The 26,500-nt window shown below is 41.0% G+C and overlaps 3 protein-coding genes across 7 annotated transcripts; 2 read left to right on the top strand and 1 right to left on the bottom strand.

Annotated features, from left to right (window-relative positions):
• Positions 1-3,620: 3,620 nt before the first annotated feature.
• On the bottom strand, positions 3,621-14,006 carry pus10 (pseudouridine synthase 10). Of its 5 annotated transcripts, none has more exons than XM_026172061.2 (18): positions 13,867-13,909; positions 12,581-12,684; positions 9,918-10,045; positions 9,373-9,660; positions 9,205-9,291; positions 7,980-8,014; positions 7,712-7,891; positions 7,386-7,431; positions 7,021-7,085; positions 6,849-6,931; positions 6,628-6,753; positions 6,295-6,351; positions 6,131-6,207; positions 5,060-5,115; positions 4,835-4,952; positions 4,598-4,740; positions 4,337-4,436; positions 3,621-4,193 (listed from the first exon to the last, which is right to left on the bottom strand). In XM_026172061.2, the coding sequence occupies exons 3-18, from the start codon at positions 10,041-10,043 to the stop codon at positions 4,155-4,157; spliced, it is 1,626 nt and encodes a 541-aa protein (XP_026027846.1). In that variant the 5' UTR covers positions 10,044-10,045; positions 12,581-12,684; positions 13,867-13,909; the 3' UTR covers positions 3,621-4,154. The 5 variants fall into 5 exon arrangements, with proteins under 5 accessions (XP_026027846.1, XP_026027845.1, XP_026027843.1 ...); XM_026172060.2 differs by lacking the exon at positions 13,867-13,909 and adding an exon at positions 12,865-12,910; XM_026172058.2 differs by lacking the exon at positions 12,581-12,684 and having other exon boundaries at positions 4,543-4,740; positions 13,867-14,006.
• On the top strand, positions 12,996-17,779 carry cct4 (chaperonin containing TCP1, subunit 4 (delta)). Its single transcript, XM_026172063.2, has 13 exons — positions 12,996-13,199; positions 13,901-13,953; positions 14,035-14,124; positions 14,275-14,383; positions 14,719-14,983; positions 15,081-15,213; positions 15,481-15,620; positions 15,729-15,825; positions 16,056-16,166; positions 16,297-16,427; positions 16,821-17,055; positions 17,347-17,460; positions 17,610-17,779. The coding sequence occupies exons 1-13, from the start codon at positions 13,082-13,084 to the stop codon at positions 17,622-17,624; spliced, it is 1,611 nt and encodes a 536-aa protein (XP_026027848.1). The 5' UTR covers positions 12,996-13,081; the 3' UTR covers positions 17,625-17,779.
• Positions 17,780-17,877: 98 nt separating this feature from the next.
• On the top strand, positions 17,878-26,278 carry fam161a (FAM161 centrosomal protein A). Its single transcript, XM_026172056.2, has 7 exons — positions 17,878-18,640; positions 20,293-20,561; positions 20,993-22,222; positions 22,461-22,628; positions 22,829-22,928; positions 25,069-25,208; positions 25,303-26,278. Exons 1-7 carry the CDS (start codon positions 18,485-18,487, stop codon positions 25,583-25,585), a joined length of 2,346 nt encoding a protein of 781 aa, XP_026027841.1. The 5' UTR covers positions 17,878-18,484; the 3' UTR covers positions 25,586-26,278.
• Positions 26,279-26,500: the final 222 nt, after the last annotated feature.

Genomic DNA, 26,500 nt, shown 5'->3' with positions numbered 1-26,500 from the left:
CGTGTCAATGAATGGACCCTTCCACTGTTTTTTGTTTGGGTTTTGTTTGTTTTTTCAGTTTTGCGTTTGTTTGGTTTTTTTGTGATTCATGAGGATGTTTCCATGGAGACGAACCCCAACCCGCCTTTCTTATGTCACCATGGTCCCTGAAAACGATCGACTCCAGAAATGTGAGGACATCTGTAACATGGAGTCTGCACTGTACTTCTGTTCCCTTCACCTTCTTAAAAAACTATAAGAGGAGCCTTGGAGGACTGTCATTTGTTTGTTTGTTTGTTTGTTTGTTTTATTTCCTGTGTGTGTGTGCGTGTGTGCGGTGCTGGTTTCATCAGGTTTCTTCAGTCCCAATTCCTTCTCCTTCCCTCCTTTTTATACCATAGTGTTTGTTTTATTAATGTTTGTCATTCTAGACAGTGTTACCTTGTATGTTGTTAAAAAGGCACCTCTTGAAAGTCGCTGAAGAATGATGGATGCATAACTGATTTTTTTTTTTTTTCGATCATTTGCTTGTTTGTTTTCTTACCAAAACATTAGGGCAAGAACCCAGTAGTGGACTTGCATTGCCGTGGTAGTATTTATTTTGAATTAAATTAAAAGAAATACATTTCAGGGTTTCTGCTGTTGTGACTCTTTATTTCAGGTGATTTCAGACCTTTTTCTTTATTGTTTAGATGAGATCTTGCCTTTTATGAAGAAAGAGATCTGAGAAAACTAATAAGTTCAACTTTTTTTACAGATACACTTGGATTGGATTAATATAGCAAAAAAATATTTTGGTTCTTTGACATGGAAGACAAAATAGTTTTTAAAAAAGCCAAATATTACATTTCTAATATCAAACTATCTGCTGTACAAAAACTTAATAATAAATCTCATAAATTGAAACTGCCCAGGAGCTTCTTGATGTAAAACAAAGTAAGTTTTTTTTTTTTTTTGCAAAAACACCACTTGCAGTAAAGATTAGTAGATAATCTGTGGCTTCAGGTTTTTTGTCTGTGAATTACTTAAAAGAGCTAAAATATGCTGCCCCAGAAATGATGGACTCACTAAAATGAACTACGGACTCTTGATGAGTGGAATATTCTAGCTGAAAGTCTCGACTGACACATTCTGGGTCATTTGCCGAGACCAAATCTACTTAAGTCACTGGAAACCAAAATCATCAAGTCTTTAAAATCAAAGTCAGTTTTTCATGTGCACCTTAACCTTCCTGGCGGAGTTAATAATAGAATAGAATAGAATTCAACTTTATTGTCATTGCACATGCACAGGTACAGGGCAACAAAATGCAGTTTGCATCCATCCAGAAGTGTTTTAGTGATATAGATATATTACAATATATATTAGCAATGATATAGATATGTGAGTATATTACAGAAATGGGTCTATTATGGTATGTTATAATGTACACGGTATGAAGTATGTTATGAATATGCTATAACTATAAGTATGTACAGGCTATGAACAGGATATAAATTTGAAAAACTATACAGAAATATGAGATATACAGCTATACAGAAATGTGAACTATGCAGGTTGTAAACAGTTGTAGAATTAAAAATTATCGTATGATTATTTACACAGAACTATGCAGTAGTGCAGTTAAGACGCTATATAAAGTGCTAGTGGTTGTGAGTGGTGGTTCAGTCCATGTTATTATTGTGTGTTTGAGGGTACAGTTGTCCATTGTGTGTGTGTAGGTGGTTGTGGGTGTGTGTATGTCCAGTCCGTGTGTTAACGTGGGTCAGATGTCAGGAGGCAGAGTTCAGGAGTCTGACAGCTGTGGGGAAGAAGCTGTTCCGGTACCTGGTGGTCTTAGTCCGGAGGCTCCTGTGGCGCCTCCCAGAGGGCAGGAGGGTGAAGAGTCCATGTGATGGGTGACTGGGGTCTTTGATGATTTTCCCAGCCCTTTTCAGACACCGCTTCCTGTAGATATCTTTTATGGCAGGAAGTGGTGCTCCGGCGATGCGCTGGGCAGTTTTCACGACCCTCTGCAACGCCTTCCGGTCCGAGGTAGAGCAGTTCCCGTACCAGACTGTTATACAGTTGGTCAGGATGCTCTCGATGGTGCAGCGATAGAAGTTCACCAGGATGTCTGAGGACAGGTGGTTCTTCCTCAGAGTCCTCAAGAAGAAGAGGCGCTGGTGAGCCTTCTTGACCAGCTTGGAGCAGTTGGTCGTCCAGGTGAGATCCTCGGAGATGTGGACTCCCAGGAACTTGAAGCTGCTCACACGCTCCACAGCCGTCCCCTTAATGTGGATGGGTGGATGTGGGTCAGCATTCCTCCTGTAGTCCACGATGAGCTCCTTGGTCTTCTCGGTGTTAAGCAGCAGGTTGTTTCTGTCGCACCACTCAGCCAGACGATCCACCTCCTCCCTGTAGGCGGCCTCATCGTTGTCACTGATGAGGCCAATCACCGTGGTGTCATCTGCAAACTTAATGATGGTGTTGGAACCATCAGCAGGTCTGCAGTCGTGGGTGAAGAGGGAGTAGAGGAAAGGGCTCATCACACAGCCTTGTGGTACACCGGTGTTCATTGTGATGGTAGATGAGCAGTGGGTATCCAGCCGGACATGTTGGGGGCGGTTGGTCAGGAAGTCCAGTAACCATTTGCAGATGAGGGAACTGATACCCAGGTCTGTCAGTGTCCTGATGAGTTGTGAGGGGTGGATTGTATTGAATGCTGAACTGAAGTCTATAAACAGCATTCTGGCGTAGGTGTTGTTGTTGTCCAGGTGTGAGAGGACAGAGTGCAGTGCGATGGAGACTGCATCCTCTGTGCTCCTGTTCTGGCGGTATGCGAATTGGTGGGGGTCCAGGGTGGGGGGGAGACAGGATTTGAAGTGTGCTAGGACCAGCTGCTCTAAGCACTTAGTGATGATGGGGGTGAGTGCTACTGGGCGGTAGTCATTGAGGCAAGATGGGTTGGAGTTTTTGGGTATCGGGACGATGGAGGTGGAGTTGAAGCAGGCCGGTACCACAGCGTGGGCCAAGGACAGGTTGAATATGTCTGTGAGCACTCCTGCAAGCTCCCCAGAACACGCTCTGAGAACACGCCCGGGGATGCCATCAGGGCCTGCAGCCTTGTGGACATTGATCCTGCTCAGCACCGCTCCTACCTCGGTGGGGGAGAGAGTCAGAGGTTGGTGGTCTGGCGTCATGTCTGCTTTGGTTGTGGTTGTGGGGTTGTTGAGCTCGTTGAGGAAGGAGACATCAGAGGATGCGGGGGAGGGTTTGGTGGTCCTGTAGTCTGACCTCTCCTTCAAGGTCAAAGTCCTAATAATGCTACACAGAGCAATTTAAAATGTTTCTTACTGCCATAGCATGCACTGACAACATAGGAGATGGAGATTCTAATTGTAACATTATTTGGACCTCTGACCTCTTCTTTAAGATCCAACTCTTTAAAAGTATGTTTTAAATTCTGCTGCCTTTGTTTGTTTTAGCAACATTTAGGAAGTGATGCAGACTGATCACCAGCATCACATCTGCATCCAAACGAACTCTCCATCAGCCACTCCAACTAAAAATATACATCTATCATACTACCCTTATCTGATTTTTAATCCACTACTAAATTTGGTAAGTCTGTTTAAAAAGAATAAAGAAAACAAAATCAATACAGAAAAAATAGAATACAATTTAATAAAATGTTTTAGGTTTAAGAGCTTTTTTAGGTTTTATAACTACATTTTACACATTAGCCTGTCTTATTTGACATTCTGCTTCAAAGGAACAAATGATAGTTTTTGATACACTTTAATTGAAAGCAAATAAGCACCAGTATGTACACAAAAATAGAAGGAGCGTGTTTTTCATCTTTACATACAAACTACTTTGTCCACTTGGCCCTGAAAAAACTCAAAACAGAACAAGGGCACTATTATTTATTAAATTACTTCAGACTCAAGATTCACAGTCGATGATGTGAAGATGAAAAATAAATCCAGACAAAGCAGACTAGCCAACCGAGAGAACTGTGTTTTCCTCTCCTCCAAGCACCGTCATGGCTTCACCACAACTGTCAGAACCCGTTTGCTGACAGTTCAGCACTGTGGTCTAACAGGAATCCAGCAGCAGATGGAACCAGTGCAGTCCAAGCCGAATCCTCTCAGAAACAGGACAAGAGCAGCGTCTGCGTGGCAGTGCAGCTTTCACTCTGGCACAGGGGGAGGCCAGTCCACATCCACAGACTGAGAAGGGAAACATCATATTCAACAAGTAGGAATTTAGGGACATAACATTTCCAGAAAAGACAGTGACAGTTATATTCTGTATGATATTCAATATGTTTGCTTTTTTTATTATTTGTTTTACAGATGTGACTTTCTCCCACCTCCACATCCAGTTCCAGGATGTCTGTGTCAGTCTTCAGCAGCTGGCACAGGTTGGGAATCGTTCGGCCGAAGTCTCCGTGGACAAACTCTTTGATGTAACTGTTGGCGGAGCATTAAGGAGCTTTTTTGTCTCACTGCAGGTTTCAGATAAAATTCAGGGTAAAATATTCTATTAGCTTATCGTTTCAATTAACAACAGACTGACCGGTGCAATGTTATAATTCATCATCGCACAGATGTGCCATTTAAAGTGAGGATACGTCCCGGCCTGCGTCTTCAATCGTAGGTAGAAATGATGAGAGTCCAGGAAGCGAGTGCTCATGCTGTGGATGGCTCGCTGTCGGACAGCCAGCGCCCGTCGATGCAGAACCCTCAAAGGGGTCTTCTGGTCCAGAGTCAGATCCTGATGAGACACACAACAGTCACACTGCTGATTCTTGATGTTTGAGTGTTAAAACACTCCAATTTCAACAGGTTATGAATTAGACCAACTAGACCTTGATGTCATCAATAAAAGAGATGTCTTCTCTCTGGATGGGTTTCTGGGTCCACACGAGAGCTGTATATGACTTGGTCTTCTCCTCCTCTCCCTCCTTCATGCGACTCATAGCCTCTCTGCAATTTAACAGACAGCAAACATGGACGACTTTCTTAGTCTTTCACATATGTTGGAGATGTCGCTGTACAAATGCACTTTTCCCAAGAATGAGTCATTTTCTCACCTGGTAACAATCTGCAGGTCTCTCACTTTGATTTTGTCTGACGACTGGTTAATGGTCTAAGAACAAAATAAAAATGATATCAGCAGGCCTAAAGTCTTTGCATCAGTGAACGCACATTTCTGTCAGCTTAACTTTGAAACAAGCATTTTTTTAGGAGGCTGAAAAAAAAGGATCTGCCAATTGCCCAAAACTGCAAATTTACAAACTCTCACGTTAAAATGCTAAAATTTACACTGTGGTGCAAAACACATATTTTCCCTTTACAACCTTGTGTATGGATGGAATGTATGGATCCCAAATGCCTTTAATATCTAATCCATCTGAATTTATTATTGATTTCTATAGTTGTGTGGTGGCTAAGATTGACAGGTGTGGTAAACCCAGGTAGCTATAACTGATCTGATAGGTCTTACCACCACTGATTGATTGATTGAACTGACCCCCTCTGCTAGGTTTTTGCTGTGTGGTACAGCCTGTCCAACAGGTTTGCACTTCTGTTTTGGTACCTTAAGTTCCATATTTTTCCTATTACATAGTGCTAATTAAAGGGTCACATGAGCAAGCAATAATCAAGCTTGCTAGCAACAACGCTAATCCAAATAAGCTCACTTCTTGCTCCAAATCCTAACATGGCAACCTCCACAGAGTTAATGTCAACTCTTCAAAATGCCAAAACCAATACCTGATGTTAAGGTGTCCATGTCCATCTTTTATTACAGTTTATGCTCTAAAGAAAAAAGTACTATGCAATAAAGTCAGTTCTTACTTATATACAACTTTAACATATTTCAAATCAAATGCAGGGACTAACTCATTTTAACAAAATGCTAAACAACGAAAGAAAATAACTGTGTTTTAAGATGTTCTTGGCTGAAGTAAAATATTACAAATTAAAATAATTAAGGGAGAAGAGATTCCCAGGGATTGAATTCAAATATTTTCAGTCACTGCAACATTTCTCATAATGTAAAACAGGCTTAATAAGGAAACTCTTATATTGCTGCTGAGACCTTCAGTTCAGCAACTAAGTGACTGCAGAATAATGGACGGAGTGAAAGGACACATCTGTACCTCCTGGAGCTGCTTCATCTGCTCTTTGCTGAATCTGGATTTGTGAGGATTCAGCAGCTCCATCGCAAATGGACGTCCTGCCAAATCGAACCAATGAACCCGATAAAATAAACAGTTCTTCAATCTTCACAACTGACAAAATCTTAAAGTTTCAAAAATCCTACCGTTCCCAAGAGTCCTGACATCCACATCCTCTCTGCCAGATGAAGAGAAATTAAAACCTGCAACCCCGAAAACAGAGATAAAGATTTTATTCTACGGCAAGTCACGTGTCATGTGCTGAAAAAAAAAAACAAACAGTAATAATATAAATAAACATGAACAAATGTACAATAGTTATTACACAGTTTAAAATCTGCTCACTGAAAAAGTGTCACAAAATCTCTGGTTTTAAAAGTCAAGCTGGCTCACGTTTAAAATGAACCTGCTCCCAAACTAAACCAAAACACCCCCAAAAACTGTGCTTGTCTTCATTTAAGCTGCGATTGTGGTCTCACCATCCGCTCTAAAGGCAGAGAGGATAGGCGCCGCGATCAACTCCTCCACTGAAGACTCCATCCTCCTCTCTCCATCGATCACCCAGGGAGTTTGAGGTAGGCTGCGACAGAACTTGTTGTATCTCCCTAAACATCACGAGGAGACATCATTATGCTATTTATTATGCTGTCAGTTTTAGACAACAACATTTCAAACAGATGTTCTTAATGTCCTACGTCACCTGCCACAAACACAGACACGTGCAGACACTGGACCTGAGGGCTGCAACTGCTGGTAGGCTGCGTTGGAGGACAGGGGTAGTGCCTGGAGAAAGGAAATGAAGGAATAAAAGATGTCATTTCAAAATCATTCCATAGAACTTTTTACTCGTTAAAGATGAAGAGGATCCTTACTTCAAAAATTTGGCATCGGGTATTTTTTCCAGAGCTTTGACCACCGCCATCCGAGTAAACACCGACTGCAGAGAGAAGATACAGATTCACACAGGGGCAGGGATAGCTCAGTAGGTAGAGTGGTGGCCCCGTGATCGGAAGGTCGGGGGTTCTAATCCACTAAACGGCTACCCTGAGGTACCCCCGAGCAAAGTACCGTCCCTACACGCTGCTGCCCACTGCTTCACTGAGTGAATGGGTTAAATGCAGAGAGGAATTTCCCCACAGGGATCAATAAAGTATACATTATTACTGAACTTTCAATTAAATTATGAAGACAAACTAGTCGTCCTGATTATTTTGAAGGATAAACTCTGCTTCCTCACCTGTTTGTTCTTGGTGGGCTTGAAGCAGTCAGGACATGTTGCAGCTCTGTAAAAAGGACATTGTTTAACCCATAAATCTTTTACATTTCAAAACTCAGAGCACATCTTGTTCCTGTTTTAATCTAAAATCAGTTTAGCTTTTGAAATTCAGGGAATTTGTGAATCCTTCTAATGGATTTTTCTAAATTAAATGGATATGTCTTAATTATTACTGGTCATTTTTTATGTTAGCAATTCAGAAATATTTCCTTTCCCCTCCAACTTCATGTTCTTCACCAAGAGCTGTTTCAGAAATTTCATGTGATCTTGAAGAGTTCAGGACTCACAGGAAGTGGCAGTCAGCGTCTGTCTCTGGATGAGTGAACTCCACGCTGACCTCAAACGGGCTGACCTTGGTAACCACAGCAATGCCCCCCAGCTCCTTGGTAACCATGCCCTGCATGATCCACTTGAAGGCCTCCTTGACCTGGATGACATCGTCCTTGTCGAGCACTAAGCCCTTTTCTCTGAAAATATTAAATTAAACATCTGATTCCTTGTGACTCTTGACTGTACATCGACTGATGTTCAAAACGTAGGTGACAAATACTTTACCTCACTTCCTTCTTCACGTAGAGCCAACAGGAGTGCTGCAGTATTTTAAAAGAAATTGTCATAAACAGTGCGCAGATATTTTACATAAGCAATAAATACAAATGAACATCCAGTGAAAATATTACAGATATGTATGAATGCCGGGAAAATGAACTTATAACGTGAAAAACTGTGAAGTACCAAATGGACGATATTGCGAGTACCAAGACATCCATCTCAATTACCCAAAACTCAAAGGACACAGAAAAAAAATCCACAAAAACCACAAAGGTTAGAATGTTGACATCAAAAATGCCTTAAGTAATGGTTGTTTCAAATTAACTTGTGCTGGGAAGTCAACACTGTCACATTTCTTCACCTCGTCTCCTACGTCAATCACACATCAATGATCTCACCCATTCTGCCTATTTCCATCTATGCAAAATTAACCCCTTTCTATCAATCCTTGTTCATAGTCTTGTTACCTCCTGCACTGACTGTTGTAATTATCTCTACAATGGTCTCCCTCCAAAATCCCTCCATAAGCTTCAACTGGTTTAAAACTGCTGCCTGCATTATTACCAGAACCCCTCCTACCAGCACTCCTGTCCTTCAGGAACGTCGCTGGCTCCCTGTGACGTTCCAAATAGTATTCAAGCTTCTTCTGTTCACCTTCAAGGCCCTTCATAACATTGCTTACCTTTCTGACCTATTAAGCACTACCTCTTTTGCCCACTCACTTTGATCTTCCTCTGCACTTGCTGTGCCTTCTTTCCGCCTCAGCACCATGGGAAGCAGAGCCTTCATCTGCTCTGGTCCCAGCCTGTGGAACTCTCTACCCCGAATATAAGAAACACTGATTCTCTGTTCAAGTTTGCTTATTCACTGTGAACTTATTGTGTATTTTATATTGTTCTTATTGTTCTTTGTTCTATTATGTGTTTTTACTCTACTGTTAAGTGTCTTTGGGTGTCTTGAACGGCGCATTTAAATAAAATGTGTTATCATCATTATCATTATTATTACTACTACACCTAACCCTCAGCCTAACTCTAACCATAACCTAATTGTAACCCTGACACTAAAACCACATTTTAAGTCTAAAAAAATGTCTTCAAACTCGTGGCGACGAGCATTTTATCCTCATAATTGACTTTTGGTCCCCACAAGTATAGTACCATTCCAATTTTTGGTCCTCACAAAATATGTAAGCATGGTTCATACACACACACACAACCATACTGACCTCGCGGACACAGAGCTGAGCGGGCAGAGACACAGACAGCACCAGTGTGTCAAACTCGTAGTTTCCAGCCTTCACTGCCTCTGCTATCTGTGAACACACACCAGAAACAGCAGTTTAACACTGACGGCAGTGTAAATGGAAACAGTGAATACTGTCGAGCGCACACACCTTTATCGCCTGGGTTGTACCACATAGTCCCTGCAGGATTCCCAAACACACCACACATACACGTGAGTCCCCATCCTTTGATTTGACCACAGCGGCTGCCTCTTCTTCTGACTGAACATCAGTTATACTGGTCTCCAGTTTTGCTCTTTTATTGGGAGGGTCTTCAGATGTTTCTGATTCTGCAGCATCTTTGGACTTGTAATCATCTCTGGAGTCTAGAGCTACTGAATCTTGACATTTATCATTTTCTGTATCATTGATGAAAATTTGAAGTTCTTTAAGTGTTTCCTGTGTCAGGTCAAAGAAAATGCAATTAGAACTTTCATGTATTTTGACATATTTACTAATGCAACTGACGAAATCTGTAGAATACGACAACGAGAGCATACATTCCCCAAACAAGAAGATAAGTATTCACAATCTTTTCTTCCTTGTAACTCTCTGCATAAGCCACGATACAAACAAACCAACAAATAATTTCTAAACAAGATGACGATTAAAGAATATAGCAGGTATAAAAGCGGCGTCTGCAGCATGAGCCTCACCTCTGGTTGCTTCCGGTAGGCCGCCTGCACACTCACGCAGCAGAATCTGAGGACACAGCGAGCGCAGCAGCCAGCTGACAGCAACTTCTGGATGATTGGTTTATCCTTCTCCTTCAGGGGCAGCATGACTGCAGAGTGCAAAAGGAGAACCATGAACATTTCGGCATGATAAATGGCTATTCTGTCTTAAAATGTTGCAGATGTTAACTGCCTTTTGTAAATACTGTGTGTTATTTATTACAAGTCCCAAAAAGTTGATTGTGTTCACCTGGACGCAGCGTTTTGAGTGGCAGAAATATTTCATTACTCATCCAAGTGACTTCTGCAGTCTCAGCTGACTGCAGGTTTCCCAACCTTATAAACAGCACCTTTTCACAATGACTGAAAACTGCATGAACAATGGGCTGGGAGCTCAGTTCCTTGATCATTATTTATGCAAACTGTCATAACCATTGATCAAAGACCATGGGTACCATCACAGAGAGTTGGGGAATGGCTGCAATCACAGCATTGTAAGATGGTGACAGATGTACCCTTAGGTCCCCTCCTCTATTCAGAGATGGTCTTTCCCTTTTCACGTAAATGGCCTCCTTGACTCCGCGCTCAAACCAGCGTTCCTCCCTGTGTACATCCAGAGTGTCCACTGGCCTGTAGGTGTAAATAGACTGCAGAGTCCTGGCCTGACGAGGTGGCTTTTCTGTGTTGTGCCATCCTCTTAGCCAGAGGTTGTTTGGTTTCCCCGATGTATAAATCCTGGCAATCCTCCTGGCACTTAACAGCGTACACTATGTTACTCTGTTTGTGTCGGGGGACACGATCCTTGGGGTGGACCAATTTTTGGTGTTGTGTGATTTGGGGTTTAAAAGCCACAGAGATGCAGTGCTGAGAAAAAAATGCATCTCAGCTGTTAGAATAGAATGATCCTTTAATTGTTGCACACGGGGAAATTTGGGCCGTTCCGATACGCCCTGACACATAAGGGATCACTAAGGGTTTTTGCTTAGGCAACAGTTGTCCTTCTCTCCTGGATCAGCTGGAGCTTTCTTTGGGTGCCATCGCAGCTTTGACAAATGTCCAGCTGGGATAACCACATTTACTCAGGGTCTTCTTGATATGATGTTCTTCTGTTTCTCCCACTGAAAACGTTACGTCCAGATGAACAGAATCAACTTTTGGGATTTACTCACCTGGATGATTGAGCATGTGTCAAGATATTTATTATAAGGTGTATTAAAAAAAGAAAGAAAGAAAGAAAGACAGAAAAAACTGCATGAAAAACCACATGAAAATAATCTTATTTAATAAGCATGCATATATCTAACTGTGGTTAAAACACCATCCATCCAGGCTGGAGCCATCTGAGCTACCATAGGGCGAGAGGCTGGTACACTCTGGACAGGTCACCAGCCTGATGCAGGTTTAACAGAGACACAGACAACCATTAACACCCCACATTCACACCTACAGCTGGATGTCTGTGGACTGTGGGGAAAAAGCTGGAGTACCCAGAGAGAAGCCACGCAAACAAGGGGAGAACATCGAAACTCCTGGTTATGGTTAAAACACACAGTTTCCAGTTAGATAATAAACTGATTCATTTTACTTTTACTGTAAGTACTATGAGTTTTTTTTCTCACCATTTGGACATTTTCACATTTTGTTTTAGAGAAGTATTTTGTCTGGCATATTTTGACACACAAAAAGGCAACACAGCTTTTGCTCCAGGAAGTGGGAGAACAGCTGTCTGTCACTGCATCAACAGGCTTACAGTGCAGATCTGTGACTGTTGTTCAGCCTGTAGAGAGCCATTACACAGCTGTTCTCAGACCTAGTGCTCCAAATATTTGTGCAGTCATGTTCCTGTTTGTTATACGTATGTTTGTCAGAGATAGTGTTAAAAAAACAGAAGAAAAAAAAAAGAAAAAAGACACATTAAAGCCCCCCCCCCCCCAAATCTCAGAGAGAGCACGTGTGAGCGTCTGAACAGATACTCAAACCAGCAGTTTCCATCTCACCAGATCCCACAGCAAATATGTTTAAGGAAGCGTTAACATCCTCCCAGAGTGCACTGGTCCTAGCTTTCTAACGTGCTGCCCAAAACTCTTGAGCTACTCCTAAATATCTGTATATTTTGTACCCAAGGCGCAAGAACGTCTTGTAATTTTTAAAATGATCTCGAAAAATAGTTATTCAGTTATTTTCTGAAAGGCTTTCAAGGTGTTTCTTTGGGCAGTGGCTGCTTTTTCTCGCATTTTTAGTCCAGCCTTTGAACCTAACCATGTTCATACAATGTTTATTTGCTAAGCTACTTAACACGGATCTATTAAATATTCCCAACTCAACGGGTGAACCAGTGCTATGTCTACACATAACAAACAACAAAACAAAAAATCTAAACCAACAATAAAAAGTTTTACATCTTAAAATAACCATAAACTATTAATTATAAGAATTTTGTGCCATCGGAAGACTGAGATTGTGTAAAAAAAACAAAAAAAACGACTGTTGCAGCTAATCATCTTAAACACGCCTGTGCAATCCAACAACTGCAGCTCCAGCACGGCTCACTTCAATTTTCTGATACTCTAAGCTAGCTAACAAGTTTTAATAATCTACAGACAATCTACACAACCTCTTATGGGTGACAGCAGAATTAAACTTACCTGACAGAACAGTGTTTTTTATGAACAGTGATGATCAGTTATTCGTAAGGCACGTTCGTCAATAGAGGGTCCCTTTCCTGTAGTCTGAGCCCTTCCAGACAAAACTAATCAAAAGAGGAGAAGCTTCAGGATAAAATTTTGCCTCTCGCAACAAGACGAGGGCTAAACTTAAGTTCATAGGTGATAGCAAATGCTATTGATATCACATGGATAAAAATGTTGTTTTAATAAATTACAGTAAACCCTAATCAATAACTTCTGGGTTCTCTATACTCAATCTTTACTGTCTGCAAACGTCATCTCCAAGCGCCGGGTAATTTGACAGCCGGGTCCTTCCTTCTGCTGCAGCACCCGGCGATCTGGAAGCTTCTAACTAGGGTGCTGGTATCGGCTCCTTAATCTGAGTCCATCCGAAGCCGAACTGTGGTGTTTCAGCGCCGGAGTTCACTAGTCTGACTCTGAAGACTCCCCTAAACATTTCCCATCGATTATAAAGTCAAGATGCCTGAAGCGATGGCAGCACCGAAGCTTTCCAACGGAGGCAAAAACAAAGGAGGGGCGTATGTGGACCGCGACAAACCGGCGCAGATTCGCTATAGTAACATTTCTGCCGCCAAAGGTATTTTGATATAATCATAGTTAATCAAGCAGCTAATATGGGATTCAGGGTTTGTACAGCAACCTGCTCTGCTTGTTTGCTGGGCACCGTTATTCCTGGTCCTATAGACGGTACCTTCCGCCTAGTCCAAATCTCATTCATTATAGTTGACGGCGTTTCTTTGCTATATAAATACAATACAGCGGCCATAACAGATAATGGTCAGTTAATAGTTTACAAGAATCCAACATCTTTATCTAATGTTGAATAAACCATTATGGGTGCTTGTATTACTTTTTCCAGATTAGTTAAAAGAAGCAAATTAATACATGAATAATAATATAATAATTTGAGGGTTTAATTAAAAAACAAAAAAAGCACTACTGAGCACTTGCTACAGGATGCTAATGATTCAGCACAATCTCTTCATTGTTGGGTTGTAATGCTGCTGAGCTGTCAGCTGAACTAGATTACGCATGTTTGTAGTTTTCAGTAAGATCCCTTTGATTTTAATAGGTAATGTACAACATAGAGGTTCCTGCTATATCAATGATATTGATATTGAAATGTTTTCATTAGTTCATAAACATGAATATGCTGTGCTTACCAAGAAGAAGCTTGAATATTAGTCCTCACTTCTGTTTTTTAAAATGCAAGATGAGTGGAATTTGCTTGACTTGGTTATTACCTGTGTTCTCATCCATCCCTTTGTTGTTTGTTAGCTGTTGCAGATGCCATCAGAACAAGCCTGGGCCCCAAAGGCATGGACAAGATGGTCAGTGAACAGATTTGATGGCTTTACCCAGGCCCCTCATCACACCTGTATCTAAACGATGGCTGTTGTTTTTGGTTTCAGATCCAGGATGAGAAGGGTGATGTAACCATTACCAATGATGGGGCCACCATCCTGAAGCAGATGCAGGTGCTCCACCCTGCTGCTAAAATGGTACGTTACAGCAGCCTGCACAGAAGCTTTGCAACTAAAACGGACCTATGAGTGCTCCCTTTCTAAGTATAATTTTAAGCTTCGTTAAACACCAAACACTGTTGTTAATTCGGCGATTAACTCATATGGCCTGAACCAAATGTGTTTCAGCTGGTGGAACTGTCCAAAGCCCAAGACATTGAGGCTGGTGATGGCACCACCTCTGTGGTGGTGATAGCTGGAGCGCTGCTGGATGCCTGCTCCAAGCTGCTGCAGAAAGGTGAGTGCTTTAGGGGATTGAAAAATCGAAAAAGTGATGCTACAGCTTAATTTTTTTTCTCTTTTTTTAAGAGTAATAGTAGAATTATTTCTGTCTTTTTTGTATCTTGTAGTTTGTTTTTATGCGCATTTTGAATTCACGCACTGGACATGTTGACTCCCTTTACTTTGCAAGGCTTATTTTGCACAGCAGATGAACTTAAGATGGCGCTAAAGCCCAATACAAGATAAATAAGGATCGTTTTGAGCTGTGTATCTGGAAAAGTTGAAGAATAACAGCATGAACCTTTAATTGAGCACAATTGAGCCCGTTTAATTACTTGTCTCACCTGCCAGGTATCCACCCCACCATCATTTCGGAGTCGTTCCAAAAGGCAGTCGATAAGGGCGTGGAGGTGCTAACGGGCATGAGCCAGCCAGTGCAGCTGAGTGACCGTGAGACGCTGCTCAACAGTGCCACCACGTCACTGTGCTCCAAGGTGGTGTCACAGTATTCAAACCTGCTGGCACCCATGAGTGTGGATGCTGTTATGCGAGTCATTGACCCAGCCACAGCCACTGGTGTCGACCTACAGGACATCAAAATCATCAAGAAGCTTGGGTGAGTGTTTTTGTTTGTTTGTTTGTTTTTCTACTCTTATTTAAGCACTTTCTTCTGATTTTTGCTAGGCTTAATCACGTGTGTGTTGTGTGTTTAGAGGCACCATTGATGACTGTGAGCTGGTAGACGGCCTTGTGCTGACCCAGAGAGTTGCCAACACTGGTGTGACCCGAGTGGAAAAGGCCAAAATTGGCCTTATTCAGTTCTGTCTGTCCCCTCCCAAGACTGATGTGAGTCGCTTGATGAATATCTGCTGACAAGAAAACCCTTTCTGCCTTATTTTTTATGCTCAGCTTCAGATTGTAACAGTGAACTGCTGCTACAGTTTTGACTGCTTCAACTGCTATCGTTGCTCCTTTTCCAGTCATACAGAAGAGAAGACATTGTTTTCAGTAGATAGAAAACACTGTCAGTGCTGTTCTTGTGAACCATTATGTATTCCTTCAGGAAAAGCCTTCTTTTTCTTACCTTCTGTTGGGTTTTTGTGGGGCATGTAGATGGACAACCAGATCGTGGTGTCAGACTACGCCCAAATGGACCGCGTGTTGCGGGAGGAGCGTGCTTACATCCTCAACTTGGTAAAACAGATTAAGAAGGCTGGCTGCAACGTGCTGCTCATCCAGAAATCCATCCTCAGGTATGCAGGGAGCGAAGGACACGAGAAAAACACACTCTGCTATGCATTTCAGTCTTCTTCTGATACACGAAACATCTGTCACACTAACAACTAACTGTCATGTAACAGAGATGCTCTTAGTGACCTCGCCCTGCACTTCCTCAACAAAATGAAGATCATGGTGGTGAAGGAGATTGAGAGAGAGGATATCGAGTTCATTTGCAAGGTTAGTATTGTCAAATGAACCACGGCTTCTCTGTTTTTCACACAGTATTTAATGGACATATATAGATCTACATCACATTTGGCAGCACTTTATACTTTTTAAAATTTTATAGGAAACTAATCATCAGTTAACAAGATTTGTACACTTTTAACTTGTGAGCAAGTATTTAGTTTTGACAACTGTGTTTAGCATTGCACACCATTTAACTGAAGCCCCCACCCCTTCTTTAGACTATTGGCACCAAGCCCATCGCCCACATCGACCACTTCACTCCAGAGATGCTTGGCACTGCAGAGCTAGCAGAGGAAGTCAATCTGGATGGGTCCGGCAAACTAGTCAAGGTACAGTTGAGTCTTTGCTCAGAGAAACTCAGTTGATTGTTTTTGAGTTAAAGGACACAGAATGTTTCACTTGCAGCTGAGGAAAAAATGAGCTGAAACAACTCTGTGCCTCGCTTGCCACTTTTTGCAGATCACAGGCTGCACGAGCCCTGGGAAGACGGTGAGCATTGTGGTGCGCGGCTCCAACAAGCTTGTGATTGAGGAGGCAGAGCGCTCCATCCATGATGCTCTGTGTGTCATCCGCTGCCTGGTCAAGAAGAGGTCAGTCAGTTATTTCTGAAGAGTAAATTTCATTGTTAAAAAAATTCTTAACGAACCTGAAAACATACCCCTCCATGCTGGCTCACATGGCAAAGTTGGACTGTTCAAGAACACCTTTAGATACAGTTACAGGTACGATTGCCCTCTGACAAAGGCGCTTTTGCACTGACGCATCCTGCAGGAGCGTAACAAACAGAGGAACAGTATTTAGGAAAGCTCGCCATTATTTTCGCAATGGGTTGCTTCAGCAACTTTGATGGAGAGCATTCAAACAGATGTATTCTTTTTTGAAAATGTCTTTTTGGTTGTTATTATTTTATTTTGATCCTAATTTCTCTCAGTAATAGGATCAGTTCCAATGGCTTTTGCATTTTTGCCTTCTCTGTCTCTCAGGGCTCTCATTGCTGGAGGTGGTGCTCCAGAGATTGAGCTGGCTGTGCGTCTGGCAGAGTACTCACGCACACTGGCTGGCATGGAGGCCTATTGTGTGCGGGCATACGCTGATGCCCTGGAGGTGATCCCATCGACGCTTGCCGAGAATGCTGGCCTGAACCCCATCTCCACTGTGACGGAGCTCCGTAACAGACACGCACAGGGAGACAAGATGGCTGGCATCAACGTTCGCAAGGTTGATCTTTTAATTTATTAATTTATTTTTTAAAGTTAGCATAGCCTGACTTTGTGGAGAAGGTACTGCTAACAGAAGTAGATATTTAAGCTACTTATCCAATAAAAATGTTCTCTAGTTGCTCTCCAATAAAACTATTGTCTTGTTTGTTTGTTTTTTGTGGGGTTTTGTTTTGTTTTTTAGTGCATTAATTTTCTTTTTCCTGTTGAATGTCAGTGTAAAATGAATTTTGAAATGTGAACAGTTAGACACAAAAGACACACACCAAACAATTTGTTGTATGTGCAACAGGGAGGGATCTCCAACATCCTTGAGGAGCTGGTGGTGCAGCCTTTACTGGTCTCCATCAGTGCACTGACACTGGCCACTGAGACGGTCCGTAGCATCCTGAAGATTGATGATGTGGTAAGACTTAATCTTTTTTTTTTTTTTTTTAAACATTTAAAGTGAAATTATTTTAAGATAATTTCTTGTATACTACCTTTGGCTTTTTGCAAAATCTGAGTTTATTAGATTACAGTTCAAACCAGTGGAAATGTGTTTTCTTGTTGCAGGTGAACACCCGATAGGTCTGTCCATTGAGTTTTGTCACCAAGCCTGCTCACACTGCAAGGGATCAGAGGACTCTGTTAACACCATTCTGTTCAGATTTCCACTGTAGTTGTTACGTTGCATAATTTAATAAAAAAAAAAACAACTTGTTTTTTTTTTTTGTTGACATTCATTCCCTGTCTGTGTGATTATATCTTTTAAAGCAAGTTGAACCTTTACATCTTGGCCTTTTGTCTTGTTTCTGTTAATCTGTATAATCAGAGCATGCAAGATACCTGTCATATGTCTAAGTAGCAAACTTGCACACTGAAGATTACAGTTAAGAATAACAATAACTGCTAAATTTCACCACTGAATCAAATAAAAGGAATTATTTTTAAATATCCATCACGCAAAGCAGACAAGAACATAAGTCTCAAAAATAATCATGTATTGTTCTAGCTAATTTGTATAAGTAATCTGCATCACAGATGCAAAGTACTTAAGATTTAACCATATCTTTAGACTTAAAATTTATTTTGGGGTACTGCAATTTTGTGAGTAAGGGTACTTCTGGAGGATTAATTTTTCCACATCCATAACTTATGTCATAGTATTAATCAATACATTAAGGCAATTGCAACATTATTTTTTTTGTTCAACTATTCGTTTCACAAATTCTGGTGCTTTTAATTTGTATGGAGCCCAAGGCTTTTCATTTCCTGCCACTCTCCGTCACTTCCCTCCCAACCAAGCTTCTCTGTTGCTAAGGGCTTCACTTGCTACCTGCATGTGGATAGAGAGCGAGCTTGTTATCTCGACTGAGTACTCTTACTACAAGTGATTTTGTGACGCAACTTAAAAAAATAAATAAATAAAAAGCAACATTTACAAAAACATGGCAAATGCTCACCGGAAAAACGTTTTGGTTACTTCATGTTTGAAAACGCCGGTAGACCCGCACACCAAAGCGCCGTTAGCTTCGTATGAACGCGAGAGAGTCCTGCCGTGCATGGTTACAGGTCACGTCGACAACCGGGATTACGAGAAAGAGGTAATTTTTACTGAGTTTTAATTGTTGTGTACAGATTCCGATTATCAATTACAACACCTGCCTTTTGTTTAAAAATCCCCTAATAATCAGCCTGCCAGCCCCCTTTTACTGACATGAACCGTAGCTTTCTGGTTAATTTACAGATAGTTAATTTAGATGTTTCCTTTTCCTCAATGGTGGAGGAAAATCCACACAGAAAGTGCATTACTTACATGCTGGAGAAAAAATTGCAGACTAAGTCACTGTAAATACTTTAATCCTGCAAAAAAAGTAATTTATTGTTCCGACAATTGTTAAAATTTATTTTTAATAATAATAATAATAATTTAGTAATAGTAATTTAACATAGATAGACCCCCGGTCATTCTATACAGACCTTTACATTTATTGTTACTGGGATCTTTGACATATTACAATTTGAGACATTGTATTTTAAATATTAAGTTTAAACTGTCTGTCTGAACAGAGTAGAATCGGCTATTTGTATTTAAAGTTTTTTTTCTCCATTATTATCCAGACTTTACTTTGTGAAGTAAGCCACACACTGTTTCTGATCTGGTTCCAACAGGCCGTTGACAGTTTAAGGTCAGCCTGTGTGGTGGAAGGGATTTGATCTGTTTAATTTGTTTAGCATACTATTTGTGGACTTCCATCTCAGCCACATTATCAGATGTCACATTTAGTGTATAATCCTAAAATCACTCATCTTCTGCTGTTCTTCCATCAAGGATCTTGATAATTTAGTAAAAAGTTGTGAAGGCAGACACCTGATGTAAATTGTGTGTCTGCCTGTCGTGCCTCAACATATGGTCAGTGTCGCTGCTGTGACAGCATAATAGGCTTAGTCCTGGAGGAGTGCTCAATGAGTGGTGGTTAAGCCATTATGTTTGAAGATGTAGGAACATGAAATGGATGAACGTGACAGCTTCACAATTCGTATATTTATTCCATGCAACATTTAATATACTGAATCCAAACATATATTGTTCAAAAAGTTATCTAATGATGACCTATTCTGGTCATTTCCACCTCTGTATTTTGCCTCTTGGACTCTTCTAGAATAGCTTTGCACGATTCACACTCAGATATTACCTATTCATCTTATACTGGGACTTGATACAGCCCCTCAGTCCATCCTCTGTCTGAAACAAGCTGTTTTAGCTCCTCTCCCTAATAAGCCAGCAAACCTTCTCATGATTTGCTGCCGTTTGCAAATTGAAGAGATAAACAGCAGCTGGAAGAAGCATCTGAACCCACAGTAAAAGTGTTGGTGAGATAAGGATATCCCCTATCACTGACACACAGAGCCAAAAACAAAACGAGAATGGAAACATCTCATGTGGCTCACAGAGGTTACTTGTACATTACCTGACCTCTTTATTGTTATTATGACTCATTATTAACTTTGATCATATTTAACATAAGCATCCAACACTGGAACAGCATATCCATCCATCTTCCTCCACCTATGCAAGGTTGCAGGGAGGCTGGAGCCTATCCATGTTGCCATAGGGCGAGAGGCGTGGTACACCCTGGACAGGTCACCAGTCTGTCGCAGGGCAGTGTATAAGTGCAGTGTATTTTGGTCACTTATTATATTTAGATATAAAATGGCTGCTGATTGCAGTATGAGATTGTTGTGACTATTTCAGATGGAGTATGAGGACTCAGGCTCTGATTACTGTGATGAGGACTACGCTGGGACAGGAGGCCCTTTCATGATAAACAATTATAGAGCAGCAGGAGATCGCCTCGACCTCAGTCAAATCTTCTTCTCCAATGAGGAGTACTACAGCAAGCTGGAGGAACTGAAGAAGGCCCACCTGCACACCATGGCAGAGCTGGAGAGCATGTATCGCCAAAAGCTGCAGCTCAAGTCCATGGAGCCATTAGATATGACAGTGATGGATGGAAGGCAGAGGTGGGTGGATTTTGTTCAATATTATGTAAGGAACTAAACACTTGTTCATTGTCTTTCTGTATGTAAAGAATTTTTGGAACAACACTAAACAGACAAAAACCCCATAAAACATATAGTGAAGCTATGCAAATGTGAACCTGTGACCATAGTCCTTTTCTGATTAGAGAAAAGCACACAACTTTTGTATCCAACAATAAACCAGTGATATTGACACTTTTGGCAATTTTAAGAATTTTATGAGGCTTTTATATAGTTGGAATTTATTTGTTTAGATTCTGGGCTGCTGACTGGACAAAATAAGCTTTGAGAAATTGTGAATGACATTTTTCACAGCATTTTCTTAAACAAAACTAATAAATTGAATAATTGGTATTATTATTGATGACTTTTGTTCAAGTTTGTTTTTTCTTCTTCTATTTTTTTTTTTTTAGACTGCCGTGGGTTCATGCTACTGCTACAGCTTCACACTGTCATTTGAGGAAGTCTCACTCTGCTGTTGAACTCAGATGGGTCTCTGGGCATTCAGACTCCTCAGATGAAGATCAAACTACCAGCAACAATGTTGAAAAAGGCATACTGTTTTCCCCCAAAGAGCACATCAAGAATATGTGGAAGGACTTTAAGCTGTCCCCCTATCATGCCCACCTGTCCTCTGCTTCGCTGCGCAGTCTAACAAGTGACCAAAATAAACCACAAAAGAGAACAGGGCACAAGAAACAGAGGAATAAAGATAGAGAGCGGGAGCACCGGAAAGATAGAGTAACTGTCCCAAAACCTTTCCAGATGACACTACGTGAGGCTGAGCAGCGAAAGCGAGGCATAAAGACACGCTCAGAGATTGAACTGGAAAACATAGAGCTGCGACGGCAACTGGAAGAACTGACAGAGTGTCAGAGGAAGTTCCGTGCCAGCCCCGTACCTGCACACATTCACCTGCCACTTTATGATGAGCTACAAGAGCGCAACGAGGAACGACGGCGAGCCATGCGAGAGCGAGAAGAGCAGCATCTCCGGACCATACAGAAGCCATTCAGCTTCCTGGAGCGGGAGCGGCTGAAGAAGGAGCAGAGACAACTACGTCACCTGCAACCATCTGATCAGGAGAAAGTGAAACCCTTCAAGGCCAAGCCTGTGCCAAAGTCTGTCTACATAGCAGCATCAGGGGAGCAGATGAAAGAGGAGCAGCTGTATCGGTCTATCAAGATACAGATGAGGGCTGAGGAGATGCTTCACAATGCTTCCATGCCTCCGAGCATGCTCAAACGACGGCTCAGTGAACGGAAGAATCGCAAAGATGTCAAAGCTGGAGTCGGGGGGGATGATGGCTTTTCACACAGGCCGCAGATAAACAAAGAGGTACCAGATTTCAATGCCAGTTATAGGCGCTTCCAGAAGCATCTGGAGAAACGAAAAGAGATAAAGCCTGCGACTGCGTGTGAACCATTTGAGCTGAGGACATCACAGATTTCCTCACACCGGGAACGGATCCTGACTGATATCGAGAAGGAGCAGAGTAGCCCTCGAACACTGCGCTGGCCATACATCAGCCCTGGGCCAACCCGGACGCCAAACTCAAGCCTCTGTTCATCCCTCTCAGGTAGCCTGGAGGTCCTCCCTGCCAAAGTCACAGATGCCACAAAAAAGCGCCATGAGGCTGTGAGGTACCACCTTAGGGCACCAAAAACTTCCATCATTTTAGTAGAGACAGTGAATTGTCCCATTTAGACAAAGTCCTCACCAGCTGTCTTCCGTGATTAAAAAGAAGGCCTCCTCCCAGCTTCCCCTGCAACCCTTATAACCAAATACACTTATATAGCTTGTTTTTGCACCCATAAGCTTAATTACCTGCACTACCTGTAAACATTCCTACATCCATGACCAAATTTTCTACCTGAATAGGAAGGTGCTGCAGCAGAGGAAGAAGGCTGAGGAGGAGGAGGAGCGGTGGAGGGAAAGGCAGATGCAAAGGGAGAAGAGGCTGCAGGGGCTAGTTCTGAAACGTGCCCAGGCCAATGACCCCCACCTAGCTCTTTCACAGACCCATCCAAACAAGCTCAAAGAGTTCAGGTATGCTGAAAACAGCGCTACTTTCACTCTAAGCTTTGCTGAGCAGGTTTTTGCAAGAAACGCTTGGTTGCAAGTTCCTATGGCCATGCAGTACATTCAAGTTGAGTTTTATATTTGTCTTAAAGTAAGGAAATGCACTTTTTTTCTTTTTCCATGTTCTTTAATGAGAAAGATGATCCACTGCACTCTTATGTTTATAGGAAACAGGATCTTCAGCGCAGGAAGGAATACAAGCAGGAGATCAAAGAAATGCAGGAGAGAGTGAAGGGAAGGCCACTGTTGTTGGAGCAAGTTGCACAGGTGATTGTGTAACCACTACATAGCCACATCATATCACATCATCACCTGCATGACAAACCTGCTGTCTTTCATCTTTTACTACACCATTTGGGTTTTATCATGACGATATATATGTGCCTCTAAAGATTTAAAAATGTGAGGGAAATTAGAACGAAATAGCTTTAAATTTGATGAAAGAACAATTACAAAGAAGCCAAGCAGTAAATATTCATGTGTAAAATGTTAGCAGAAATCTTTTCTTGCTGGAAAGCACACAAAGCATCCATTAAATGCATTTCAACTTTTTGGTGAAATATAACTATTGTTTTTCCAGCTAACTTCACAAAAGAATTTCCCTTTGAATAAATGAAGTCTTTATCTTATCTTATCTTATCTTATCTTATCTTATCTTATCTTATCTTATCTTATCTTATCTTATCTTATCTTATCTTATCTTATCACACTCTTGTACAATCCGTGTGTCCTCTCGCTCTCTCTCTCTCTCTCCCTCCCTCTATTCTCCTCACTCCTTCATTCTACTGATAATTACACAAACATTGTATCCAACAACAAAATAATATCACACTATGACAATCACTATGATACTTTCTCTCTCTCTCCCCCTCTCTTTGCTGGTTTTGGTACTTTATGTCAAATCAGTGAATTACGTCCACGATTTATGAGTTAGGAAGTAATAAAAGAAGTAATAAAAATTAATGGCAGTCATCATTTTTATGACTATAATAAAATTATAATATTTCATAACTCGGTAATAATCAATAATCATATGAACAAAAAATGTATGATCATGAAAATATGGTGATGGAATAGGATGATGAATAAGCTGTTTAACCTCCTAGGACCTGCGTCCACATATGTGGACATCACATTTTGGGTTATTTAGACCAAAATACTCAATTTTGCTCTACAAGGGCCTGATATCCACTTACGAGGACATTATACTGCTACTGTTCTATCGAAATTTTAAACAAATATCCTCATATGTGGCTCTCATTTTTCTTAGAAACAAAAATCAGGTAAAAAAAAAAATCTGGTCATTCTTTGTTTTTACATTCATTGGGTCCCAATCAGCCCAAATATCAAAGAGAAATCAAAAATGCATGCCGTGGAAGAGTTCGGGTCTTAGGAGGTTAGGATAGAAATTCAACCTGTGGAATAATTTATATTTTTGTGCTGCTATCATTTTAAACCAAAAGGTTTACTTTTTTGACCAAAAATGCCACATTGGACCCTTATTTGGGGACCAAATGAATGCAAAGTCTTCTTTACTGGAGGTTAAAAATGGCTCTTTGGCATTTTATTAAAAAAAATCTGAAAGAGCAATGTTGTAAGTGGGAATACGCCTGAATGTGGTGAGGGGACCAGCAAGACTGAGTTGTGGAGCAGCTGGTAAGGACTTGTGTATTTCTGCAAAGTCTGCAAAGCTGTCTTGGTTGATTTCAAAAACTCTGCGTACTTAACTCGTCAGAAGGCCATAAATTCAGATCAAAACTGTCCCACAGTCTCTTAGTGGCTGAAGCGAGAGCCTGCCTCTCTGAAATGACTTTATTGATGGGTCTGGGAGAAGTTCAAGATCATGGCTAGGGGTTACAGTCAGGGGGCTATTTCCGGTAGGTGAAAGTCAGGCAGGCGAGAACTTCTGGTCACTCAAAGTCGCTGGGGTTGAATGAGGGTGAAACAGCTGTTTCACAGCAATCAGGTTAAACCCGGCCTGGTTTAACACATTTTAACACACACACATACACAAGTACCCAAAAACAGGGTCCTGCCAAGGTGGCATTTCTTGTCAAAAAAGTAAACTTTTTGTTTAAAATGACAGCAGCACAAAAATATGAATTATTCCACAGTTTGAATTTCTATCTCAAACAACCTGTTCATCATCCTATTCCATCACCATATTTTCATGATCATATATTTTTTGTTCATATGACTATTGCTTATTACCGAGTTATATCATAAATATCATAATTTATCATGATTTTATGATATTTATAAAAATTGTGACTGCCATTAACTTATATTACTTTCTTTACTACTTCTTAAGTAATTAAATGGAATATGTTCTTTAAGTAGAACATATTCCTTCTTTACAGTACATCTTTAATTATTCTAATAGTTTGAATTTGTCCTGCTGTAACAGAGGAATGCCAAACAGGCTGCAGATAAACACTACACCAACACCCTGCATGGATGTGACGTGACAGAGGAGTTTATCAGCAGTAAAGCAGGCAAATTAGGATCTTCACCCAAATTGTCTCCATCCAGCGAGAGCAAGCAGAGGTAAATCTGTGACGCTTACAAACTTACTAAACTCAGTATTCTATCTGTTAATAAGTAGTCGGTACACTACTCATTATGTTCTTTTAATAATTAGTGACCTTGAGGAAGCAGACCTGGGTTATGAACCAGTTCACTATAGGAAAGTCTTCCTGGATGATGATGTGGATGATCCAGCCGAGAAGGAGGGAGGAAGAGCAGACGAGGAAAGCGACGAGGTCTCGTCTAATTACCAAGACAGTCACCACACAGAGAAGGATTGTCTTGGGGATGATTGCCATTATTCTGATGAAAGTTACCAATACTCAGACGATCACGAGAATTACTCAGAAGACAGTGAACATGCTGCTGACACTAAGGAGCAGGAGGCAGAGGACTGATATTTTAAATGTCATCATGTGTTCTTTCTCTGAGAGAGAAATCTGACCAAATTGTGAAAGGTTAATGTTTCTTTATTATAGGACTTTCAAGCTTGAGCTGTCTTGTTTCATCCCTTGAAACTCACTATTTTTTCTAGTTTTCTATCATTTTTGTGTCATGGCTGTGACAGATGTGAATGATTGCATTATGTGATTTCATTACCATACATTTAAGATAACGACTTTATTTTACTTACTAGAAAGCATAACAGTAACACAAATTTCATGCTTGAGGAAGTAACTTCAGACACAGCCACAAGCCATTGTCACAACACACACTTTGACTTGCCCTGTTAGGAGAACCTTGTGTTTCACTGGTCTTTTCTAGCACTCCATGATCAGAATGTGTCCTGAATTAGTACTAATAGTTCATATTTTTTGTTGTGATGTACTGCTTTAGTTCTTAACATTTTCCCACTTTTTAAGCAGTGTCTAAATTCAACTAAATCAAACTATCACTGAAAATAAACTTAATAAAGAAACAGCAAAATGTAACTTGAATGTTTGGAGTATATTCTCAGATAGTTATATTATTTAATTGTTAAATGTGCATGTTTTCTTTTAGCACGTCAAAATGTGTTATATATAAATACTTAATCGATAGCTGTCCTTTTTTGTATTGGCTTAGAATAAAAGATTTCTAGTTATGTGAAATATTTCATTGACTGGCATTCCTGGACACATGGCCTCGGTTATATCATGACGACTCGTGTAGAAAAAAAGCCACTCATTTAAGAACTAAAAATGGTGTAATTTGGTTAAGCATTTAAGTAATTCAGTATTTGTTGCTTTGGGCCTTAGGCAGAGGTCAGAGTGGAAGATAAACAGGGGGAGGGAGATGAGCCAGATTGACAGCTTCAAACAGCCCATGATAAA

Source organism: Astatotilapia calliptera, chromosome 6 (genome assembly GCF_964374335.1).
Source record: "Astatotilapia calliptera chromosome 6, fAstCal68.1, whole genome shotgun sequence".
Classification (NCBI taxonomy): domain Eukaryota; kingdom Metazoa; phylum Chordata; class Actinopteri; order Cichliformes; family Cichlidae; genus Astatotilapia; species Astatotilapia calliptera.
This window is presented reverse-complemented; position numbering and strand designations above follow the sequence as displayed.

Coding starts and splice junctions, on each gene's coding strand:
- pus10 (XM_026172057.2), bottom strand. Junction 9,661..9,917: donor CCTACCGGAAGCAACCAGAG/GTGAGGCTCATG, acceptor GACCTGACACAG/GAAACACTTAAAGAACTTCA. Junction 8,015..9,204: donor CTCAGCTCTGTGTCCGCGAG/GTCAGTATGGTT, acceptor AAAATACTGCAG/CACTCCTGTTGGCTCTACGT.
- cct4 (XM_026172063.2), top strand. CDS start 13,082: ATGCCTGAAGCGATGGCAGCACCGAAGCTTTCCAACGGAGGCAAAAAC. Junction 14,384..14,718: donor CTCCAAGCTGCTGCAGAAAG/GTGAGTGCTTTA, acceptor CTCACCTGCCAG/GTATCCACCCCACCATCATT. Junction 16,167..16,296: donor GGTCCGGCAAACTAGTCAAG/GTACAGTTGAGT, acceptor CACTTTTTGCAG/ATCACAGGCTGCACGAGCCC.
- fam161a (XM_026172056.2), top strand. CDS start 18,485: ATGGCAAATGCTCACCGGAAAAACGTTTTGGTTACTTCATGTTTGAAA. Junction 18,641..20,292: donor ACCGGGATTACGAGAAAGAG/GTAATTTTTACT, acceptor TGACTATTTCAG/ATGGAGTATGAGGACTCAGG. Junction 25,209..25,302: donor TCCAGCGAGAGCAAGCAGAG/GTAAATCTGTGA, acceptor TTTAATAATTAG/TGACCTTGAGGAAGCAGACC.